General features: G+C 44.5%; 1 protein-coding gene across 1 annotated transcript in view; it reads right to left on the bottom strand.

The window, feature by feature from the left end:
* The window catches only part of LOC127620823 (bone morphogenetic protein 1-like), a 118,220-nt gene that overhangs the window by 14,284 nt on the left and 78,357 nt on the right, over positions 1–25,579 (bottom strand). The window contains 6 exon segments of the mRNA XM_052094078.1: positions 7,596–7,809; positions 13,431–13,558; positions 17,405–17,530; positions 17,676–17,856; positions 22,589–22,749; positions 25,549–25,579. Of these exon segments, the coding sequence (XP_051950038.1) occupies positions 7,596–7,809; positions 13,431–13,558; positions 17,405–17,530; positions 17,676–17,856; positions 22,589–22,749; positions 25,549–25,579 (841 nt within the window).

The raw sequence follows: 25,579 nt of genomic DNA, 5'->3' as shown, positions 1-25,579 counted from the left end.
GAAATCTCAAGAGGCGGAGCTCTGGAAAGCTCGGAAGGCAGAGCTCTGGAAAGCTCGGAGGGCGGAGCTCTGGAAAGCTCGGAGGGCGGAGCTCTGGAAAGCTCAGGAAGCTCGGAAGGCAGAGCTCTGGAAAGCTCGGGAGGCGGAGCTCTGGAAAGCTCAGGAAGCTCGGAAGGCAGAGCTCTGGAAAGCTCAGAAGGCGGAGCTCTAGAAAGCTCGGGAGGCGGAGCTCTGGAAAGCTCGGGAGGCTCGGAAGGCAGAGCTCTGGAAAGCTCGGGAGGCGGAGCTCTGGAAGGCTCAGGAAGCTCGGAAGGCGTTGGGTCTTGGACGGTAGAGGCCACAGGCGCTGGCTCTGGGACGGTAGGGGCTACAGGCGCTGGCTCTGGGACGGCAGGGGCTACAGGCGCTGGCTCTGGGACGGCAGGGGCTACAGGCGCTGGCTCTGGGACGGCAGGGGCTACAGGCGCTGGCTCGCTGACCGTGGCAGGCGTGGGCCCTGGCTCGCTGACCGTGGCAGGCGTGGGCCCTGGCTCGCTGACCGTGGCAGGCGTGGGCCCTGGCTCGAAGACCGGGGTAGGCGTGGACCGGGAGGCAGAAGCCTGTCTTCTCCTCCTCCTCCGGGCGGACGAAGTTGAGCGCGCCGGCTCTGAAGCGAACGAAGTTGGCAGCGTGTAGGTCAGGACGGCCGTGGAGAGACGAATCGTGGCGGAGAGGGGAAGTATCCTTGTGGGAGGAGCGGTAGCATCATCCTCCAGAACTTCCACCGTCAGTGGCGATCCGCTGACTCGCAGGGTCTCCTCCACGAAACTGAAGAGTGTCCAGCCACGCTTCGCCGGCGGCAACAGTTCCCTCAGGGAGTTGTTCAAGTTACCCCGGAAGAATGCCACCAGAGTGTAGTCGGGGAAGTCAGAGATGTTTGCCAGCTTCAGAAACTCGTGGACGTGGTCCTCCAAAGGGCGGTCCCCCTGCTGGAGGCTAAGGAGCCGGTAATTCGCCGAATAGGCTGCTAGATCCATGTGTGGGTCGTTCGTTCTGTAACGCTTGAGCAGCAAGGTAGACGAGGAGATGCGGATCTAAATGCAGTTTCACTTTATTAAATAAACAAGCAAGAAAAACACAAAGGAACAACCCTCAATGGGGAAAATAGAACTGAAAACTGAAAACTAAACACGACGGAACAAGACAGAGAACTCGGGCAGGGAACACAAACCAGGCTAACAACAAACAACGAACGACAAGGAGTGAACAAAAAGCAGGGCTTAAATACACAGTGTGTGATGACTGAATAAGACACAGGTGAGAACAATGAACAAAATGGCAGTGATGATGGCAGGTGGATGCTGGGAAGTGTAGTTCTTAAACAATGACAAGTGAACAAGAAAGCTAACAAAGAGACTAAGGAGCTACACAAGGGACAAAAGTGAAAACTAAGGAATGCAAAGGTGACAAAAATGGCAGACAAAGGGCAACAGAGAAATAAGACAAAGTATATGTAACACATCTGAGCAGAAAAAATCTGATCTGGTCACATATAACTTGCAGATTGAACAGACACTCAAAAAAATCTGATTTTTCCTGCAGTGTGATCAAAGCCTTGGAGACGTTTTTGGACACTAGGATTACAATTATTTTTGTAATTCTTTTGATTGCTTTGTTGTATCAACACAAAATTCTATTCAGTTACAGGTGAGATGATTGAGAACAAAACAAAAGCAGTTTTTCATAATTATCTCATTTACACCCTGATATATATAATGTCAAATCAGAATTTTTTTGAATACATTTGAATTTTTGTCTCAAGTTTTTTGTGACCTTTCAGCAGTTTCCTAGGCCCAGAGTCTCAGAATTTATTATAATCTATATAAATTATTTTTTTTTTAAATGATACCAAACACTTGACCATCTTTTTTTCTTGTTTGTCGAGTTATAAACCTTTAATTTAGGGCAGTGGTTCTCAACCGGGGGGGCGCGAGTAGGCTACGATGGAAGGGGAAAAAACTGGAAAAAAAAAAAATTGGGGCACACTAAACTACTGTCATAAAAAGTTATAGTTTTGTATATACATAACTCCTGAATAAAAATTAAAATGTGTTTGGACTGATAAAAAAAAAAAAGTTTTGAACAAATGTTATTGGTTTGTCGATAGTGAGCGCAAATGCAGGTGATAAGCGGTTTCATTAAGCGAGTCATTGAGTCGTTCATTCAAACGATTCGTTCAAACGGCCGATTCATCAAGAATGAGACAGATGTTTGTGAATGGGTCATTGAATCTTTGACTCAACCGATTCATTCACAACACTGAATCATTCAAAACACGATTGAGTATTGCTGTGAGATGCGCTATGGCTATGCTGTGATCTTTGTTTGGATTCATCGGATATATTTTCGCTGCTAAAATAGACCAAAACAGTCATTATTTCGTCTAAAATGTAAGTGACTTAATATTATTAACTTGTTTGTTGAACTGTCATATGAAATCAGTGTCACATTTTCAATCGTGAGGTGATGGTAAATTAAGTGATGGTCAATTGTCAGCTCTCTTGGTCGATCAGGTCGGTGTGATGTATGTTGCTGAACTGTATTCAAATGTTATAAATATAAAAACACCACATTTTGAAATTTAACTGCAGTATGTAAATTTAGTTTATTTGTGTGTGCTGCGCTCATAGACTTTAGAAAACGGCGCTCATTTGTTTGATTTCAACCTGTCTTTGCAAGGTCGCGAAAATCATATTTTGCTCCTTGCAGACAAAGTGCACGCCTTCACACAAAAACTAGACCTATGGGAAGCCAAACATACCAAAAGTGGGACGAGACAGCAGGGTTTACAGAGCTCGCGGCGCGCTGACATGTCATCTGCGCGGTTCAAGGGTCCGAGCCGCGCGGCCGATTCGTCAGCGCGGACGTGTTTCCTAGCGACACCCAATGGGCAGCGCGGCGCGTGCCACTTTTGGTTTGTTTGGCTTCCCATATTTGAGCACCTGTCAGCAATGAGAAAACAATTTGCGACGTACTTTAAAGAGGATTGTCGCTCTTTTGCGTGGGTTCGAGATCCGTTTGTGTGCACAGCAAACGAGCTATCAATTTATATGCAGGAACAGCTTATTGAACTGAAGAGTGACAGTAGACTGAAGGAACTCTTTAGCTCCTGCCCTCTTTCGTCATTCTGGGCAGCATTGATGCAGGAATACCCTGAACTCTGTGACGTCGCCTTGAAGATTCTCCTTCCTTTCACGTCGACATATTTGTGTGAGGCAGGATTCTCAAAAATGACTGTACTCAAAACGAAATACCGCAATCGGGCACAAATCGAGGGTGATTTGAGGCTATGTTTATCAAACATTGAGCCAAGAATTGAGGATCTTCTTGAGGCAAAGCAGGCTCAGGTCTCACATTAACATCACCTACCAGCAAGCTTCTGTAAAAATGCAGATGATGCCTACTATTAGGCCTAGTAATAATAACAATAATAAAGCATAAATTAATATCAGAGGTCTGGTGCCAATTCCCAATTATAGCAATAGCCTAGTAATGATAATAGGCCTACTGATGATGATAATAATAATAATAATAATAATAACAACAATAAAGCATGTAACCTCATATAATTCTATAGCAATAGCCTAGTAATGATGATAGGCCTACTACTACTCATAATAATAATAATAATGCCTGCAAGCTCACATTAGAAGTCTGGTGCTACTGCCAATTATAATAATAATAATAATAATAATAATAATAACAACAATAAAGCATGGGGCGGGGCGGGGGGCTATGGGGGGGCCCAGCTTGTAAAAGGTTGAGAACCCCTGATTTAGGGCATGCCACTGAAACAGGGAATCTTTAAAAACATGCTCAGAGCTTAAAGGGTTCAAATAAATGGCACTTGGTTTGGATATTTTATCCAATGCAATGGAATTCAGAAATGTTTAAGTATTTAAAAAAAATTGGGGCCTTTGTACGCACACCTGTAATAAAAAATATATACAGTATATATATATATAAATGTAGTTTTTTACTTGAATTGTACATTATATTCTACGGGGGGTGGCAGGGAGATGTCCCTGACCACTGCCCCATCACCAGGAGTTGTTCCGGGATTAATAGGGCGAAACATTGAAGATGACCCCACAGCTGGGCTGAAGGCACTGGTGGAGGTGTGGCAGGCAATAATGCCCTACAGGTTATTACAGCTACCTGTGTATCTGTTTTCAGGGAAACCAGTGACTATTGTGAATAGGGCAGTTGGAGTCCAGGGAAGACTGGACGATGATCAGAAAAGACTGGCTGACAGCAGGAAAGTCTGTACAGGCATGGGCAGGCTAGTTACCTTACTCACAGGTCCGTACACATGGGACACCCTTACCAACTAAGAGCACAATTAAAGGAAAACAGCCCAGTAGTCCTCCGAGAGGTGAGAAGGAAGATGGACCAATTAGGACAGACAATATGGATATGACTGGAACGATAATGAGCAAAGGATCCTTAGATCCACGGGTGGTTGAATGTAACAACTTATAAAGGCCTGTGAATTCATCAAGGAAGGATGAAGTGTGGTTGGAGATGCCAGACACAAACTTGCACTGCAGCATCAGATCAGACAAGAAGGATACAGAGCCTGGTTGAGCACCACAGCACTACTGAATCCACTGTTGTGGAGGGGCACCAAGAAGACCAGTACCGCCAGCAGGACAGGTCAATCCTACAAGGTGAGCCACATGAAGAGATGACCTTCAATCCATAGACAAGACAGGGAATTCATGACAATGAGAAGAAACCAGGGAGAAGGAGGCTAATCCAGTGGCTGAGATCTAATGATAAGGATGCATGGAGCAGACTAGATGAGGACCTGTGCTCCACCTTGGAGAATGCCCTTACTGGAATGGTGGAGGCCAAGCCTAATATGTTTAGCGATATTGTGGTAGATTTGGTGAAACAAATCAGTTTCGATATTGTGGTAGATTTGGTGAAACAAATCGGTTTCGGACCGCAAAGCCCTGCAGAGGATAGTGAGGACAGCTGAGAAGATCATTGGGGTCTCTCTTCCCTCCATCAAAGACATTTACAAAAAACACTGTATCCACAAAGCAACCAGCATTGTGGACGACCCCACACACCCCTCACACAAACTCTTTACCCTCCTCCTGTCTGGCAAGAGGTACCGAAGCATTCGGGCCCTCACGGCCAGACCGTGTAACAGCTTCTTCCCCCAAGCCATCAGACTCCTCAATACTCAGAGACTGGTTTGACACACACGTGTCCTGAGTTGCACTTTAATTACTGTCACTTTATAACTGTCTGCTACCTCAATAACTGCTATGTGCATAGAACACTATCTCATAGTATGTTATGTTTACATTTTAGAAACTGTCATCTTTTTGCACTACTGAGTACTGGTCGGCGCTGCACTGTCTATTGTCCTGTTCATTGTCAGTAATTTGTTGTACTGTCCTGTACTTTTTGCACATGTTTGCACGTGCACTTTATATAGGTATATATAGGTAGTTTATATAGGTATTTTATTTCATTGTGTAGTCTCATGTGGTCCTATGTTGGTCCTTTGTTGTTTTTATGTAGCACCATGGTCCTGGAGGAACGTTGTCTCGTTTTGCTGTGTACTGTACTAACTGTATATGGTTGAAACGACAATAAAAACCACTTGACTTGACTTGACTTGACTTGAAACAGTAGTAAGGAAGAGTGGTCCAAGAGTGATGGGTCAGAGAGAGAAGGAGATACTTCAGCTTGTGAAAGAGTGGAGGCAGCTTCATAAGGCTTGGAGGAAGGCAGAGGAGCAGGAAAAGGAGTGCTTCAATGTATTGTAGGATGGCAAAAGGGCTAGATTAACGGCCTTGAGGAGGCCTCTGACAGTGGAGAAGAAATACACAGCATGAAAGGACAAAATTCATCAAGGTCCCTTTTACATTTGCCAGAAACCTGCTGGAAGAAAAGAGAGTTGGCCCCACTGTGAGGTCCCGTATTGGTTGGATGCAAGACTGCCCTGGCACAAGGGCAGTACAGGTGGTGGCATGATCAGGTCCTGCGGAAGCTGGCAGAGATCCTAGAGGTGCATAGAGTAAAGACAAACAAAGGCAACCATGATCCCAAGAGGCAGGGTGTTGATTTTGTTAAAAAGGGAGGTGCCACACACGGCACAGCACAGAGGGAAGCCAGATCAAGCTTGGCGCCTGGAAATGATTGTCAATGATGGTCGACTTTGGCCAGCAGCTAAAGTTTCCAACCGAGGTTGCCATTACACCCCTTGAGGCCGGATGTTGTGTTGTGGTCGACTTCAGCTAGGGAAATAGTAATGATTGAGCTTACTGTTTTATGGGAAGAGGGTCTGGTTACAGCCTATGATAGGAAGAATTCTGATCTGGCTGCAGAGTGCAGGGAAAATGGATGGAGGACTGCCACCTACCCTGTGGAGGTTGAGTGCTGAGGATATTTGGGAACATCGATGCAGCACCTATTTAGAGACAATGACATCATAGTAGCATCTTTAAAAAAGTATTTGAAGCAATTGGCAGAGGATGAGAGGATGCTGAGAAATTGAGTTTCTGGCTATGTTTAAGAAGGAAGGACATAGGGGGTTCAGAAGTAGGAAACTGAGGAATAGCGATCCTGGGTGATATGTGTTGAGGGCTTGTGCTAAGGTAGTATGCCATACGGATCCAGTGGCACTGAGTTACAGAGAGATACGTTGCCAGTGCCAGTAGGGCAATGAGTACGCCTCTCATGCCAGTTGGCCTACGGGCTAGCGTGTATGGTCGTGTCGAGGTATTATGATATATTGAACCCTGGTTGGAAGTAATTTGTGAAGGAAGGATGTCTGGATGGGAAGCCAAGGATGAGAGGATTTGGAGGGGATCCGGTGTCCAGCTGCGGGGGGTGGCAGGGAGACCACTGACTGCTGCCCCACCATCAGGAGATGTTCCGGGATTAATGGGGTGAAACACTGAAGATAGGTGGCTCCCAGCTGATGACCCAGCAGCTGGGCTGAAGGCACTAGTGGTGATGCGGCAGGCAATAATTCCCAGCAGGTTATTACAGGTACCTGTGCACCTGTTTAATATGCCAAGTTGCTGTAGCAAACCATTACAAATCATTAAAACCATTTATCATCAATAAAAATGTCCAGACAATGATATTAACAATGCTCAATCAATAACATCAACAATCATCCTGATCTGTACAAAGCTGAACCATTCATAGTATGATTTTTGATTGCCCAGTTGTTTGGCAGATTTATAGAGTATATTTTGATATACCATAAACAGTCTACACTTATGCGAATTAACTATATTAGTTGGAGGAAGAATTATCTTAATTTATTAACATTATTAATGTTAATTAATGTTAATGTTAATATTTATTAACATTTTTAATAATGCAATAATTTGATTAATGTATTTTTATGCTGTTATCCCTGTTTAATAAAAGCAGCTTGTGTTGTGAATTACATACATTTACAGTACTATGTTCTTGACACATTCATTGCCTCTGATGGCTTATTGCTTGTGTGCTTTTTCTCTATTCTCTTGTAGTCACAATACTTACTGGCACATTCATTTATTTAAGATGTCATTGCTCACCTGCAGTATGGGAAGCCTCGAAGCCTTTCTTCTGCACTGAGTTATCGGAGAAGAAACGGATGAACATCTTATTGCTGCTGGATATGATCGGTGGAGGTTTCTTGGCGCCGCAGTAGCGGCCAAGGCTGGATGCTTTCCCGTCCCGACCATCGTAAATCTCTATGTGGTCATAAGCACATTCCAAATGAGGCTCCATATCGATTTCGTTGAAAGCCTGAAACAAATTGCTCACGTTAATTTTTGAACAGCAAATTACGTTATTGCATGGCGACACGGCCTTAATGTTAAACAGAGAAACAATTTCAAGAATGAAAATTTTGTAGCGCAAGACGTACTATATACACAACTGAGTCAAAAGCTCAGTCATTAGACAAGCTGCCTTCCTGTCTGCAGTTTACATAGGCAGCAATCTTCTTAGGCAACATATTAACCTCATATGGAAGTGACCGATTTGGAATGCTCTACTAACGCTTGTCATACAAATAGTGCTCAACTAACTTAACTAATGCTCATATTGTAGCTGATTCCAGCAGAGTCTAATGTTAATACGTTACTAAGCTAAGCTAAACAAGCTGTTATGGTTACCCTGTCTTGTTTCACTGTTGCCCTCTTGTTTTCCATCTTGTCACTTTTGCACTTCTTAGTTTTCACTTTAGTCCCTTATGTAACTCCATAGTCCTCTGTTAGCGTTCGTGTTCCCTGTTATTGTTTTCACCTGCCCTCATTAGTTTGCCCTCTGTTATGGTTACCCTGTCTTGTTTCACTGTTGCCCTCTTGTTTTCCATCTTGTCACTTTTGCACTTCTTATTTTTCACTTTAGTCCCTTATGTAACTCCATAGTCCTCTGTTAGCGTTCGTGTTCCCTGTTATTGTTTTCACCTGCCCTCATTAGTTTGCCGTTTGCTTCTGTTAATCACCTTATTATCTTGTTTGAGTTCTGTTCGTTCATTGGCCCCTTTTTCCCTTGTTTGTGTATTTATACCCCGTGTCTTTGTTCAGTCTTTGTCGATCCTTGTTTGATGTCAACCAGGTGTGTGTTTCCTCCTCGAGTCCACTGTTTTGCTCACGTCGTGTGTAGTTTACTATTTTATGTTTAATTTCCCCATCGTGGTTTGTTCCTTTGTGTTTTCCTGTTTTGGTTTGTCTAATAAAGTTCAAGCTGCGTTTGGATCCGCATTTCCTCGTCTGCCTCGTTACTCAAGCATAACAGAACGATCGACCCACCCATGGATCCAGCAGTCCAACTTGCGAACTACCATCTGCTCTGCTTAAAGCAAGAGGACCGCCCCATTGAAGACCACATCCACGATTTCCTGAACCTGGCGAGTGTCTCAGACTTCCCGGACTCAGCCTTGGTGGCCTTCTTTCGGGGCAATCTGAACACGGCGCTGAGGGAGCGGTTGCCACAGGCAACGCACGGCTGGACGCTCTGCGACTTCCTGGAGGCGACCCTACTAGTTTGCGGCTCACAGCTCACCGTGGGCGTCGTGGAGGAGGACCCTACCCCTCCACCCACTGTGGAGACCCTTCAGCTGTCCGGGGCCCCCCCTGTCACACCTACCCCGGTCTGCAAGCCAGGGCCCACGCCTGCCCCGGTCTGCGAGCCAGAACCCACGCCTGCCCCGGTCTGCAAGCCAGGGCCCACGCCTGTCACAGTGAGCGAGCCAGCGTCCACGCATGTCACAGTGAGCGAGCCAGAAGCCACGCATGTCACAGTGAGCGAGCCAGCGGCCACGCATGTCACAGTGAGCGAGCCAGCGGCCACGTATGTCACAGTGAGCGAGCCAGCGGCCACGTATGTCACAGTGAGCGAACCAGCACCTACGGCCTCTACCATCAGCAAGCCTGAGTCGTCGTCAACCACGGCCAGCGAGCCTGAACCCACGCTGACCAGGAACAGCATCCCAGCCACGCCAGTCGCATCAGCCCGGAGGAAGAGGAGAAAGGGAGTGGTCTCTGTGCTCCAGCCTCCGCCTGCCGCAGCCCCATGCCCTAAACCCCCCTTGACTCTGCCCTCAGCACCCGGCGAACCTAAGCCGGCACATACCACGGTAACCCAGCCAGCGCCTGTAGCCTCGACCGTCCCTGAGCCAGCGCCTGTAGCCTCGACCGTCCCTGAGCCAGCGCCTGTAGCCTCGACCGTCCCTGAGCCAGCGCCTGTAGCCTCGACCGTCCCTGAGCCAGCGCCTGCGGCCTCGACCGTCCAAGAGCCAGTGCCTAAAGCCATGACCGTCCAAGAGCCAGTGCCAGTAGCCATGACCGTCCAAGAGCCAGTGCCAGTAGCCGTGACCGTCCAAGAGCCAGTACCAGAAGCCTCGATCGTCCAAGAGCCAGAGCCTGAAGCCATGACCGTCCAAGAGCCAGTGCCAGTAGTCATGACCGTCAAAGAGCCAGCGCCAGTAACCGTGACCGTCCAAGAGCCAGCGCCAGTGGTCGTGCCCATCCTAGAGCCAGCACCTCCCGAGCCTTCCAGGGCTCCTCCTCTCGAGCCTACCAGGGCTCCGCCTCCCAAGTCTCTCAAGTCTCTCGAGTCTTCCAGGGCTCCTCCTCCCGAGCTTTCCAGAGCTCCGCCATCCGAGTTTCCCGAGCTTTCCAGAGCTCCGCCATCCAAGTTTCCCGAGCTTTCCAGAGCTCCGCCATCCGAGTTTCCCGAGCTTTCCAGAGCTCCGCCATCCGAGTTTCCTGAGCTTTCCAGAGCTCCGCCATCCGAGTTTCCCGAGCTTTCCAGAGCCCCGCCTTCCGAGTTTCCCGAGCTTTCCAGAGCTCCGCCATCCGAGTTTCCCGAGCTTTCCAGAGCTCCGCCCTCCGATCTTACCAGGGCTCCGCCCCTCAAGCCCCTCGAGCCTTCCAGGGCTCCGCCTCTCAAGTCTCTCGAGTCTTCCAGGGCTCCGTCTCTCAAGCCTCCCAAGCTTCCCAGAGCTCCGCCTCTCAAGCCTCTCGAGCCTGCCAGGGCTCCGCCCCTCAAGCCTCTCGAGCCTGCCAGGGCTCCGCCCCTCAAGCCTCTCGAGCCTCCCAGGACTCCGCCTCTCAAGTCTCTCGAGTCTTCCAGGGCTCCGTCTCTCAAGCCTCTCGAGCCTACCAGGGCTCCGCCTCTCGAACCTCTCGAGCCTTCCAGGGCTCCGCCTTCCAGGCCTCTCGAGCCACCCAGGGCTCCGCCTCTCGAGCCTTCCAGGGCTCCGTCCCCAGAGCCTCCCGAGCCTCCTGCAGCTCCGCCTCTCGAGCCTCCTGCAGCTCCGCCCCCGGGGCCTCCTGCGGCTCCGCCTCCAGAGCCTCCTATGGCTCCGCCTCTCAATCCACTCAAGCCTTCGACGGCTCCGCCCTCAGAGCCTCCCGAGCCTCCTACGGCTCCGCCACTCGAGCCACTCAAGCCTTCGACGGCACCGCCCGCCGAGCCTCCCGAGCCTCCTATGGCTCCGCCGCTCGAGCCACTCAAGCCTTCGACGGCTCTGCCCTCAGAGCCTCCCGAGCCTCCTATGGCTCCGCCTCCCGAGCCTCCTCCGGCACCGCTTCTCAAGCCACTCAAGCCTTCGACGGCTCCACCCTCAGAGCCTCCTACGTCTCTGTCCCCAGAGACTCCAGAGTCTTCCTGGTCTCCGCTCCTAGAGCCTCCCACGGCGCCGCCTACCCCGGCTCCTCCTCCTGAGCCTCCTTCGGTTCCACCTCCTGAGCCTCCCTCAGCTCCGCCTTCTGGGCCTTCTGAGCCATCACCTCCCTCGGCACCGCCTCAGAGGTCCTCCTTGGCTCCGCCTCACGCGGCTCCGCCGGCCTCCCCTGTGGCCACTCCATCTCCTAGGCCACCAAAACCGGCCTCTGTCCTGTGGTCATCTCCCAGGTCCCCTGAACCTGCCCTTGGCCCACGACCGCCTCCCAGGCCACCAAAGTCGGCCTCTATCCTGTGGCCTCCTCCCAGGCCTCCTGACCCGGTCTCTGTCTTGTGGCCTCCTCCCGGGGCTTCTGACCCTGTTCCCGTCCTGTGGCCTCCTCCCAGGCCCCCTGACCCAGTCCCTGTCCTGTGGCTTCTCCCCAGACCTCCTGACCCAGCCCCAGTCCCGTGGCCTCTCCCCAGGCCCCCTGATCCAGTCCCTGACCTGTGGCCTCCACCCAGGCCTCCTGACCCTGCTCCTGTCCTGAGTCCTCCCTCCTGGCCTCCTGACCCAGTCCCCGTCCAGTGGCCTCCTCCCAGGTTCCCCAAACCTGTCCTTGCCCGGTGGCCAGCTCCCAGACCATCAAAACCTGTCCCTGCCCGGTCGATACCTCCCTGGCCCCCTAACTCTCATCTCCACTTGTGCCCCCGTGGACTGTCTCACCTTCATTCGTGCCCTTGTGGACTGTCTCATTTCCCCCCCGGACTTCCTGTCTGCACCTGGCACCTCCCGGACCTGCCTGTCTTGCCCTCTGTGCCCCCCCGGACTTCCTGCCTGCCCAGTGTGCCCCCCTGGTCTGCCTGTCTGCCCATGTGCCCACTTGTACTGTTTGTTTGCCCCTGGTGCCCTCATGTTGTTCTTGTGGGTTTTTGTCTTTTGTTATTTGTTGTTAAGGATCGTCTGGAAGCCGATCCTTTAGGGGGGGGCTCTGTTATGGTTACCCTGTCTTGTTTCACTGTTGCCCTCTTGTTTTCCATCTTGTCACTTTTGCACTTCTTAGTTTTCACTTTAGTCCCTTATGTAACTCCATAGTCCTCTGTTAGCGTTCGTGTTCCCTGTTATTGTTTTCACCTGCCCTCATTAGTTTGCCGTTTGCTTCTGTTAATCACCTGTTTATCTTGTTTGAGTTCTGTTCGTTCATTGGCCCCTTTTTCCCTTGTTTGTGTATTTATACCCCGTGTCTTTGTTCAGTCTTTGTCGATCGTTGTTTGATGTCAACCCGGTGTGTGTTTCCTCCTCGAGTCCCCTGTTTTGCTCACGTCGTGTGTAGTTTACTATTTTATGTTTAATTTCCCCATCGTGGGTTGTTCCTTTGTGTTTTCCTGTTTTGGTTCGTCTAATAAAGTTCAAGCTGCGTTTGGATCCGCATTTCCTCGTCTGCCTCGTTACTCAAGCATAACACAAGCATAGAAAATACATTGCACACACAAATATTGGGTGAAATAGAAACTTTTCAGAACTGAATTAAATATTGGAATATTTATAACAGACATTTTTAACTAACTGAGCCCTGGGATTGACTTCTTTGTAAAGGATACATGCAACACCAGAGTTTAGTCAAATGAGGTGCCTTTGAAGGCAGCATAGCTTTGCTACCTACTGTTTAGAGCAACCTTTGCATCAGGACAGTGGCTCTGATGCTTGCAAAAGGCTGTCAAGGCAGCTCACTAGGTTTTGGAACAGAGCGTTGTCAGGAACTGGACTTTTTCTAGTCCAGTCATGATACATCTATGTGTTAAGGAAGAAAATACACTATGATATGGAGAAAATATATGTGCACAAGTATGCAAGTATGATTTTTATTACTCGGTTTTTGACTGGTCATTTGTGACATTCCGCAGTCAGATATCTTTATATAATGACGGCAAAACACTGTAACTGCTCTCACAGGCAACCGATTCCTAAATAGCAAGTTTCATGTTTCTCATATTGTTGTTGGATCACTAAAGTGAATTATTTAAACTCAAATCAATATCAGAAGTCCATTCCTTTGTTTTTGTTAAGTAGTCATGTATTAAGAAGGATAATGTACAGCCAAAATAAACCCCTTTTTGGTAATCTTTCCAATTTGCGTCAGCATCCTGATCACCCTGTCAGGCTTTATACTGCACTAATGACCGGCTGACTATATAGTATTCCTTACTTAGTAATTATGAAGGAAGTGATATTGTACTAAGTGGGTATTACATACTATTTTGATCCGATGTCCTGGAGTGGTAGAGAGGGCCCAGGTGCAGGCCTTCTTACTGGGGTATTTATCTGGCCAGTTGGGGCTGGTGATGGTCCCGCTCACACTGTTCACAGCGTGATCACAGCCGGCTGCAAGAGACACCTCTGACGATCAATAACATGTGACTTCCAACACTCGAAAGCACACACAAATATTAATTCACCCTCTTGCTCATCACAACTCCAAACAACGAGAGAGGAAATGTACTGAGAATGAATTGCACCTGCTGATAGTGTTGTTTTAGCACCAGGTTCACTTAAAGAATTATGCAAATCAGGTTTCAAATTTAGTGCTGATAAGGTGCAACCTATAATAAGCCTTATTAACGTAGACAGCAGGTGTGTTTGCACTGAAAAATATGATACTAATTAACAATAACAATAATAACTGTGCTGGTTAGCGTCTTGTTTAACTGATTTTTTGGTAATTAGTGAATAAGACGCAGGTTTTTATGCTGAAATATTATGCATAAAACTTGCACAACTGTTTAGATAAAGTTTACTGTAGTTGTGTCATACACTTTCTCTCTCATTTTCTCTGTATCTTTCTAATTCTGCACACAGCAAGAAGGCATTTTCTAAAAATATCCAAACACCAGTTAGTGTCAGTGAGCAGGAATCGATGGAGAAGATTTTTGAGCAGTCTTGAGCTAATGGCTGATATAATACAATCAGACTGCTGAAATGTACTCAGACAGCAGCAGTCTGCACAATGACCCTCCAGACACACAGGTAATTCGGCAGGATTTCATGAAACAGCTAAAAAAAAAATATCTAAACCAATTTCCAAAGGATTATGTCACCGTCTGAAATTTCAACACTTTTTTCCATCTCCAGTATTTGGCAGCCAAGTTCTATTTTCATTTACCCACTTTCTCACTCTCATCCCAGACCCGCAAGACCTTCTTTCTTCTGTGAATGCAAGTCTATGGAGTCCAAAAGTAGTTAAATCTATATGTAGAGCGGATGAGGGCGGGGCCGGGCTGGTCCCCAATCAGGCCAATGTAAAGCAGTTCAATGGAAAGAAGGAGGCGAGAACCGACTTGACAATATAAATAATAGTTTAATGAAGAAATAAACTAAAAACACACAAACAAAAACACAGAGCAGCTGCCTGTAATTCTCTCTCTCTCTCGAACAGTCGTCACTGGCCGCCTTTATACCTTGCGCGCCCCCAACAGGCTGATTGGGGACCGGGCATGCCTTGTTCCAGCCTGGCCCCGCCCTCCTCCGCTCTACACCATATCTTCAGAAGCGATATGATATGTGTGGGTGAGAAATAGGGTTGGGCGATGTCCCCTAAATTGGCAGTTGACGATGTTGACAGTAAAACATCGCGATGGACGATGATATCGTCGGTGGGGCGGGGCGGGGGGGGGGTTATATAATTTCATATAATTTTCAAAAATGATATGACAAATTATAATTTCGTTATTTTACTAACCCAACTAACGACTCGTCGGCGCTTTATCAGTAGGTTGCACGACACGTGAAGCATTTTCTTCTTAGCTTTCACTTAAGAAGAGTTGTGCACTTTTTATTTTAATACATCTCTTTACATAAATACTATTTTCCACTTAAAAACTATAATTTCGTTATTTTACTATCCCAACTGACTCATCCGGCTTTCCAATAGGTTGCACGTAAGGGGAAAAATATTTCTTCCACTTAAGAAGAGTTGTGCACTTTTAAGCACTTTTTATTTTAATATATCTCTTTACATAGATATTTTTTTCTACTGAAAAACTATAATTTCGTTATTTTACTAGCCCAACTAATTAGTAGCCTACTCATCCGGGCTTTTTAATATATTGCGCCTAAGAAAAAAAGTCGTCTTTGGGCAGCCTTCTTGCGAAGAGAGCAGCCACAGCCACGCTCACTGATGAGCAAAAGGTCGAGGCAGAAATGACCATGTACCTGCAGGAAATGGCCATTGATGGGGAAGAGGATCCGCTGACTTGGTGGAAAACGAACGACAAAAGGTTTCCGTTCATTGCAAGATTAGCACGGAAATATCTGTGTGCTACCAGTACTCCATCAGAGCGGGTCTTCAGCACAGCGGGTAGTGTAGTTACTCCAATCCGCAGCTTATTAAAACCAGATAAAGTCAATATGTTGGTATTTCTGGCCAGAAACATCGAAATTTAAACATGGTCTATGGTGAAAGATAGTAGACTTCTTTACGCATTTTTCGCCATCCGTTGCGGAGCTATTCGATTTTGTATTGAACGTTTATTATTTTTTTAAACGTTCATTTGTGTAGTTCATATGACCACTTTACAATATTTCAATAACATAATTTATTTTGTAGCCTGTGCTGAAGTTAATTGTGCTGCTAATTATAAGTGAAATGTTAATGCCGAGTTTCGGTCGGAGTGTTGTTCCCGTTTTCTTGTTCTTTATTTCTTGTTCTTCTATGTTTTAATAAATGTGTGTTATTCATATTCACCGTGTTTCTTTCATTTGATTTGACATTATGGATTTATGGCCAAGGAAATTTTTCTTTAAAAGTATTAACCAGACAAAAGTTATTTGACGTTCGCTGGTCTGGGTTTATCTTAAACTGCCAAGAGCTATGTGACAATGAGCAAGATTTTCTGAGACACTACAACTACTAATAATTAATTCATAAAGGCTATTTTCTTGTAGCCTTCAACATAAAATATTTTAATCTAAATGTACACAGTGTAAGACATGTAAAAAAAAGACAAGAAGCTAACAATGTCAAGATCAATATTTGTGTAACTGCCTGACACGGTATTTTCACAGACTAACACGTCACGTCTCTGGCATATACTACAGTATTTAAAATAGCATATATGCATTAGTTATATTCTCAATTTAATTTACAGAGCAATCCCTGCAAAGTTTTTAGGTTAGAAGAGACTAGGATTAGTGAGTCACACTAGCAAGACTCGCAAAAGGGGCCGTGGCATCACGATGGTGGCTCTACATCGTGATGTTGGTCAACCATCACGATGGACGATGATATCGTCCATCGGCACAACCCTAGTGAGAAACAGATCAATATTCAATCCTTTTTTATATAAATTCTCCTGCTAGCCCAGTAGGTGGCGATATGCACGAAGAATGTGAATCAGAAAAACAAAAGAAGAAGAACTCTTTGAAAGTGGAGTTTAATAGTAAAAAGGACTTCAATATTGATCTGTTTTGATTATTGATGCTTATTTATTGATGCATTCGATTGAGCTTAACTTTTATTGAACCCAGAACATTCCTTTAACCCATGTTCAAAGATCAACTCATAGATTTGATCAACTATCTATACTTTTAAGTTGGCAATAAAATGTGATAGTAATGGTATCATAAATTGTGCTTCTTTAGCTCAAATCATACTAAAAAACACAATATGTTTCCAGCTTATGCATGTTCTCGAGTAAACACACAGGTAATGTCGCTATCAAAAATGCAATTGGCTCTTTTAACTATAAGGAGGGACTTTATAAGTATACCAGTGACCCGTCTCATCCTATACCGTCACAGGTCATAACACACACCAGTTTGAATATGCAGAATGGAGAATGACTTTCAAGAGCTATGGAGGGAAAAAATGTTGCTATTAACATTTTTTATTTCAGTTTGTTCATTTGAAGTTATTGTATGGCTCCAGAAGACTTGGAATACACTGCAAGAGTTGTATGGACGATTTGTATGGGGATTTAAAAGGTAGTTTTGTCATTTTTGAAGCTGGGCTGCTGTGGTCAATATGAAGTGTCATTGTATGGAAAAAGCAACATGTACATTCTTCAAAACATCTCTTTTGAGCTCCACAGAAGACACCTAAAAAACAGCTTTGAGCAGGGTTAGAACTTACCTCTGCAGAACAGTGGCCCTCCAGTAATGGAATTAACATTATTAACCCCATAACCAAGGTAAAACATGCAGCCTATTTCAATATGAGCATGTGTTTCTTACCCTCCTTGCAGTCATGTTTATTCTCGTGCAGTATGAAGCCACTTCTGCACTGGCAACTGTAGCTGCCAAACGTGTTCACACATTCATGTTGACATCCGCCATTCTCCTTTGAGCACTCATCTTTATCTGTGAAGAGACAGCACCAAATCTCAGTTAAACACACACACACACACACACACACACACACACACACACACACACACACACACACACACACACACACATCGTCCTCGCTCTGACTCGAAACACAATTAATCATGCACACACTCACCTGAGAAGAACTGGGCCTTGAAGCCCTTCTTGGAGACAGTGTTGTCAGATTTGAACTCAATTCGCATGTTGTTGTATTGCGAGGTGATGGCCTCTGGTTTCTCAGCACCACAGAACTTTCCGTGCAGCCTGGAGTCCGCAGACAGACCGCTCCTTACCTCAACAAAGTCATACTTGCACACCTACACAGAATAGAGTAAACCTGAGTCATAGGCCAGAATCTAGAGCAGCCTCAACTATATATGTATATACCATTCTGAAAAGACCAGATAAGCCTAGCATCAATTTATAACCCTGCTAAAGCAGATGAAAGTGGCCTGAGCTGGTCTAGCTGCTCTCCCAGCCTGGCCTAGCTGATGTTCAGCTGGTTTACTTGATCGGTCAGCTGGTCTTCCAGCCTGACCAGGTGAAAAGTGTCCCAAACCTACCTCAAACATCAGCAAACCAGACACGTCTAAACAGGCTTTTTGTTTTCAGCAGTTATGCTGGTTAGTGCTGGTTTATGGTGGTTAGTACTTGTTTGGTTCTGGTCTAGCCATGTTTAATTGGTAATGCCAGTCAACCAGCATAATCTTCCTGGTAAATCTGGGTGGATCAAGGTTGCTTTGCTGGTTAAGCTAGTTAAAGGAAAGTTCTATCAACTTCTGTTTTTGACAAAAAAATAATTGTAGTCTAATATGCAAAAAAAAAAAAAACAGAGAGGGATAAAGACCATTGTTTTAATAGGAAACTGAATGGAACTTTCATTTGAGTAGCTAATAGCATTTTCAAAATGTTCCATTAATGCTCAAAGCTTTCAGGATGAACAAGTACATCATCTCATTTCGGTTTATCGCAACACAATTCAAATCTTGGCAGAACTTTCAGTAATAATGGTGCACATTCAATACAAGTTATAGTTTCTCGGAACGAATGTTGGCAAGGCAATGAATGATGCTAAGGGCCTTTCACTATTAAACCAGTGCCAGTACATTAACTGACAGGTAATTTAATTACCAAGCAATTATATGAGGTTGTGTAATGGGAAGACAATCTATTAAATGCTCAGAAAAACCTGCAGCTTGGTAAATTCTCTAATTCGACAGACTAATAGCGGTTGTAAAATGCTGATTAAATATTCATGATTACTGCATTCATTTATTTTACAATTCTGTCTTATTTCAGAATCACAATCAGAATGACACAGAATATAATACAAGGCAGGAGTATAAATAGACATACCATTTTTTTTATAAATAAATAAAATAATAACATATAACATAGAATGGCGTATGTACATGTGCAATTGGTAATATATGTGCAATGTAGGCATATGTACAGTTATTAAATTAAATATGAGTGAATTTACATACTGTATGTACATTACATATTTATGCATTAATACACTATGGGAGTCCTGAAGGCAGTTTAATTGTTCATGTGGAAAATGGCCTGATGGTAAAAACTGTTCTTGTGCCTGGATGTCCTGGCGCTGAATGCTCTGTAGTACCAGCCAGAGGGCAACAGTTCAAAGAGGGAGTGGATTTCTCCTAAAGTCCACTTTCATCTCCACTGATTTCAGTGTGTTCAGCTCAAGGTTGTTTTGACCGTACCAGCTGTTCAACCTCCTATCTGTATGCAGACTCGTCACCGTCATGATGAGGTCAATGACCATGGTGTCATCTGCAAACTTCAGGAACTTGACAGAGGGGTCATTTGCAGTGCAGTCATTCATGTACAGGGAAGAGAGAACACATCCCTGAGGAGTACCAGTGCTAATAGTGAGTCCCGGATGTGATTTTTTCCCAGTATCATTAGCTGCTGGCTATCAGTCAGAAAGCTATTGATCCACAGAAAGATTGTGGTTGGCACATGGTATTGAAGGCTGAACTGAAGTCCACACATAGCATCCTTGCATAAGTCCCAGGTCTGTCGAGGTATTCATCCACAGACCTGTTTGCTCGGTAAGAAAACTGAAGGGGGTCTGAAGGGGGTCTAGTTATGTCCTTCAGGTAGGCCAAAACCAGTCTCTGAAATGACTGCATGACCACAGACATGAGAGCGGCAGGTGTGTAGTCATTATGTAGTCATTATTTTTTTGGGGGTGGGGGCCTGGAATGGTGGTGGAACATTTGAAGCAGCAGGGAACTTCATACTGCTCCAGTGATCTATTAAAGATCTGTGTGAAGTCACTCTAATTTCCTTAGTCAGTGTGTTTCTGGCCTTGTTGTGCAATATTTTATCCCCACTTCTGTAAGCATCCTCTTTGGCATAACCAAGTTTATCGTTATTGAACGATTATTTACAGTCCTTACTACAGGATTAGCTGATTTTAGTTTTTGCTTGTAGTTTTGGAGAAGATTAACCAGACAGTGATCAGAGAGTCCTAAAGCTGCACGTGGGACAGAGCTATATGCATCCTGTAGTGGTGTTGCATTGGTCCGGTATATTTCTTACTCTGGTGGGGCATGTGATGTGTTGTTTGTATTTTGGCAGTTCACAGGTGAGGTTAGCTTTATTAAAATCTGAGATGCTATGATAAGAGAGTCTGGGTGTTGTTGCTCCGTGTCTGTGATGTGATCAACCAGCTGTTGCAGCACTGCATTCACACATGCTTGTGGCGAGATGTAAACACTCACCAGAATAAACAAGGAAAACTCCCGCAGCAAGTGGAAAGGCTTACAGTGGATGAAGAGTGCTTCAAATTTAGGAGCAGCACATCTTCTTCAATGCTGTTACATATGTGCACCAACTATTACTGATTTAAAAGCATGTTTCACCATCTCTCGTTTTCCCAATAATTCAGCAAAGTGATCCACACTGAAAAGCACAGCAGATGAAGCAAGCTGTCCGGGATGGCTTCATTCAGCCAGGTTTCTGTGAAACACAGAGCAGCGCAGTTTGAAAAGTCCTTATTTGTTTGAGTGAGCAGAAGCAGTTCATCCGTTTTGTTGGCAAGGGAGCGGGAGTCCTAATGCCGTGTTGACGAAGCTTCACAATCACAACGGCGCGCTTCCCTCTTTTTCGGCACTTGACGCACTTGTAGAACACCGCTGCACATCCAACTAAGATGTCAAATAAAACGCTTGAATAATTATAAGGTTTGCTCTGCCGAATATTCAGCAGTTCATCCCTGGTAAAACTGATTGGGAGTGACATAAAAACATGACAAACAAACAAAAGTAACAAAAACGCTACAGAGCTCCACACCGAAGCAGCTATCCGCGGCACCATCTTGAGCTGCTGTTACACAAAATTAAGTTAACCCTTTAAGCTCTGAACGTGTTTTTAAATATTTCCTGTTTCAGTGGCATACACAAACTTAAAGGCTTATAACTTATTTTAAAAAAGGAGTGTCAAGTGTTTGGTATTATTGTAAAGAAAAAATTATATAGATTATGATCAATCCCGAGACTCTCAGCCTAAGAAACTTCTGTAAAAATAATAATAATAAAAAAAATGATTTGACATAACATATCTCAGGGTGTAAATAAAGTAGCTCTGAAAAACGTTGTTTTGTTCCCAATCATGTCACCTAAACGTGACTATCGATGATAGAAAAAAACAAAAAACACAATAACTGTACATGAAAACTAGTTGTGTCAAAACACATGCAAATACAACAATGACTAAAGATATGCTCTCTTTCCAAAGCATGCAAGCATGAGTAACAAGATCTCATTCAGTTTCATTCTGTGTCATTTGAGCCATCATTGTGTATGTGTCAATTACTTGCTGCCATTTTCTGGTTGCCACATGTAATTAGAGTGAACGATCATCTAAGCCCATATTTGGATAACTTCCACCTCTGGTTGCAGCGATCTGAATCCTAATACAAATAGTTTAGCGTTCCATGAAGCTGTACAATGTACTACATAATTTCCTATAAAATCATCTTTTACAGGAAAGCTAATGTAAGCCAGAAAGCACATTATGTGCTGTGTGCACATTGTGCTTCGTGTGGATTATTGAATTATATATGCATCCGATTACATTGTGTGTGGGCTTGTTTTAAGATAATCACCTCCTCTAAGTAATGGTAGAAAATATGAGCTACTTGTATTCTACATTTGAGAGCTTTCCAACGACATATGACACATGGCTATTTGATCAGTTTGATGTTTTTACCGATTAAAATAATATGTGCAGTGCAATTTCTTAATCAATTATCAAAACGGAATACTTCTGAGTTGTCTGTAAATTTCAAAGCACTTGTTCAGTTTTGGTCATAAAGCCTACATGCATTGTAAAGTACAGCTACTAAGCTTTAAAATGATACCTATTTTGTTTTGGTCAATACTGCAGTTAGGAATATTAAAACAAAAAAAACTAAAAAACTTCCTGCAGGCCAGTAGGCAGGCCTAAAGCATTTGTTACAAGATAGACTCTATTTTTGACAGACAGTTATGCACTTAAAAATGTAAGTCTACAGCACAAAAAAGAACGTGTTCAGTAAAAAAAAAAAAAAATGATCAAACTGGTACTATTGAAGTGATGGAAACAACCTACATAACAATGTATTGCAAATGCTTCAAAAAGGGCATGGAAACTCGCTTCGTATTATTAAGGATGATGAATATTAAAGGATAGTCAAGAAAGACAGATACTAGCCTTTGTTGTAGTCATTAAGCAAACAACAACATAGAGCAAATATAAATGGATTTTTTAAGAGCTAATAAATACAAATGAAAGCAGAAAACAGCTTCATCTTAATAGACACACTAACAAGGTTACCAAAAAAATATGTCGCCAGTTCATTCATCATTTGAACTGTACTGGGCAACAGTGCCATAAGCAATCAGCACTGTACAAGTGAAAAAACATGAATGTAATTTGGAGATGTCAGTCCCTAAAGCCCTGCAGTGATTTACACTGATTCAGCTAAAATGAACCAGACAAACCCACCACAAGCTCAGGCAAAAACCTAGTGCTTACATCATTGCCCTCAGTCTCGAAGACATCGAAGAGAAGGGTGATGCGGTACTGTGTGGGGGCCACCAGCTGCCAGATGCAGTTCTTGTTGGGTGGATACTCCTTGGGCCAGCCCGGACTGGTGATGGATCCATTAAGCTTGGTGATGAAACCACCACAGGCAGCTATTATGAAAAGAAAATGGGAAAAACAATAAGACAAATGATGTTTATGGTGAAAGTATAATGATTTGTGATCCACAGTATTCAATAGACAATAGTCTAATCCTTACCAATAGTAGTTACAGAAATTTTCAAACCAGCCCATCTGGCACCAACAATCATGCCACGTCCAAGTTTCTGAGATCAAATCAATTTCCCATTCTGATGGTTCATGTGAACATTAACTGAACTCCTGACCTGTATATGCATGATTTATATACTGCAACTGCTGCCACATGATTGGCTGATTAGATAATCACATGGATGGTTGTTGGTGCCAGGCAGGCTGGTTTGAGTATTTCTGTAACTGCTGATCTCCTGGAATTTTCACACACAACAGTCTCTAGAATTTACTCAGAATGGTTCCCAAAACAAAAAACACCAAGTGAGTGCCAGTTCTGTGGACTGGAACGCCTTGTTGATGAGAGGAGTCAATAGAGAATGGTCAGACTGGTTCGAACTGACAAAGTCTACAGTAACTCAGATAACCACTCTATACAATTATGATGAGAAGAATATAAAATCAGAATGCTATTCTGAGATGCAGGTTGGTGCTGTTTTGACGGCATGAGGGGGACCTACACAATATTAGGCAGGTGGTTTAATGTTGTGGCTGGAGTATATCAGGTAGAGGAGTTTGGTCTGGTGCAGTATGATCCAAATTAACCAACGTATCACCTATAGCGATTTCAAACTAAACACATGTGCTTGGGGAGGACCGTATCCATGGTTACCACCATGCTACTTAAATGCCTTTTGACAGCCAATGCATTGAAGTTTCAGATTTGTGTACATGTAAAAACTATCTTTGTCTATTTGCACTGGACTGTCGGCCATTAATTTGTTTCCTTGAGAATGAGAGACACAGTCACTATCATAATGTCTGATTTACTGCTGATTTTACAGCCATTGGGAAGGTGTGTTTGGCAAGTCTTTCTTTTACATTTACATTTATGCATTTGGCAGACACTTTTATCCAAAGCGACTTACAGTGCAATTATTACAGGGACAATCCCCCCGGAACAACCTTGCTCAAGGACACAATGGTGGTGGCCGTGGGGTTAGAACCTGTGACCTTCTGATTAAAAGCCCTGTGCTTTAGCCACTACGCCAGCACCACTCCTTTTATCTAATGGAGAATAATTTTGCAAGCACTCCAGTCTGTCACAATTTTGCCATTGAGTCATCTCAGTGCATGTCTGAACACAAACAGATTTTTGCTCAATATAGCAGCTGCAGGGTACGTGCTGTTCATGCAACTGCCTCACGTTTCCAGATATTAAACCTAGACTCTAGACCATAATAAGAGACATTAGCTGTTATTCAACACTTTATCTAAGTTCTAACAAGAAATCAATGCTTTGACACAAAACTTTCACTGTATATTTCTTTCCTTTGCCTGGAAGACATGATAGAGACAGGCCAATTGTACAAAAGGGAATGGGAGATCGCCAATTGCCTTTTTTATTGAGTCAGATTTACTCTAGAAGTTAATATATGCACAACAACATATTTTCTAAATCGACTAGTAAGGGGGTTGCTTAAAGAACTAGTTTATAATTTGGTCTTAAACTGATGTAATTTTCATATCCCATCTTAATATGAAGAGTCAACTGTTAGTAAGCCGTTTAGTAGGTTGATTTCACCTAAAAATGTAGCACTGTGGCGCTATCAAAACATTCCTTTGCTTGTTTGCCCAACACAGCAACATTAGCAAGAGTTTTGGGCAGGACTATCTGTTTGTTCAACCAATAGGCAACGGAGGAGTATTCTGGAATCTGTTTGAAAACAGCGATTATTTTTGCAATTCCGTTTGTTGTCGCTAGCGGCGCAGAAAATTACAAACTTCGGCTTTATGGAAGCTCTGTATAATTAGGCTTGTTTCGGGTTCACTTGATCCTGATCAGACATGTTTCCTAGCATTAGACATCTAGACGGGGGGGCCTGGGTAGCTCAGTGGTAAAAGACGCTGGGTACCACCCCTGGAGTTCGCGAGTTCGAGAGTTCGAATCCCAGGGCGTGCTGAGTGACTCCAGCCAGGTCTCCTAAGCAAACAAATTGGCCTGGTTGCTAGTGAGGGTAGAGTCACATGGGGTAACTTCCTCGTTGTCGCTATAATGTGGTTCTCTCTCAGTGGGGCACGAGGTGAATTGTGCGTAGATGCCGCAGTGGATGGCGTGGGCCTCCACGTGCGCTATGTCTCTGTGGCAACACGCTCAACAAGCCACATGATAAGATGCATGGGTTGACGGTCTCAGACGCAGAGGCAACTGAGATTCAAAATGTTACTGAAACTTAAAACGAAATTTTGGAGATTTCTGTCTTTCCCCATATACCAAATGGTCGCACAGTGAACCGACTTGCCTTAAAGGGACCTTGGCTCTGAAAAAGTACCAACAATTATTTCAGAAAACAGACATCTCTTTGTAGTTGCTGTATGGAGGGTGAGGAAACCCTGGCAAGCGTGATGTCAATGTGAGGGAAATGCTCATAACCTGTTGGCAGCCCCAAGCCAAAAGCACAACACAGATGTTGGTGGTATGTCAAGAGAGCAAGCAAGAGTATATACGTATATATATATATATATATATCACAAGTTCTCTTAATATGTCTCCCTAAGATCCTGAAATATGAAAACAGATCTTTTTGTGCCATAAAGCTGAGCACTTCTTTAAACTAGACTTTTCATGTGTTGTTACCACTGAAAACGTTTTATGTATGGATCTGGCCTGTGTCCAGCAATGCATCCATTCACATACTCACCTTCGCAGCTCCGTTTGTCCGCGGCCAGCTC

This window comes from Xyrauchen texanus, chromosome 27 (assembly GCF_025860055.1).
Source record: "Xyrauchen texanus isolate HMW12.3.18 chromosome 27, RBS_HiC_50CHRs, whole genome shotgun sequence".
Taxonomy (NCBI): Eukaryota; Metazoa; Chordata; class Actinopteri; order Cypriniformes; family Catostomidae; genus Xyrauchen; species Xyrauchen texanus.
This window is presented reverse-complemented; position numbering and strand designations above follow the sequence as displayed.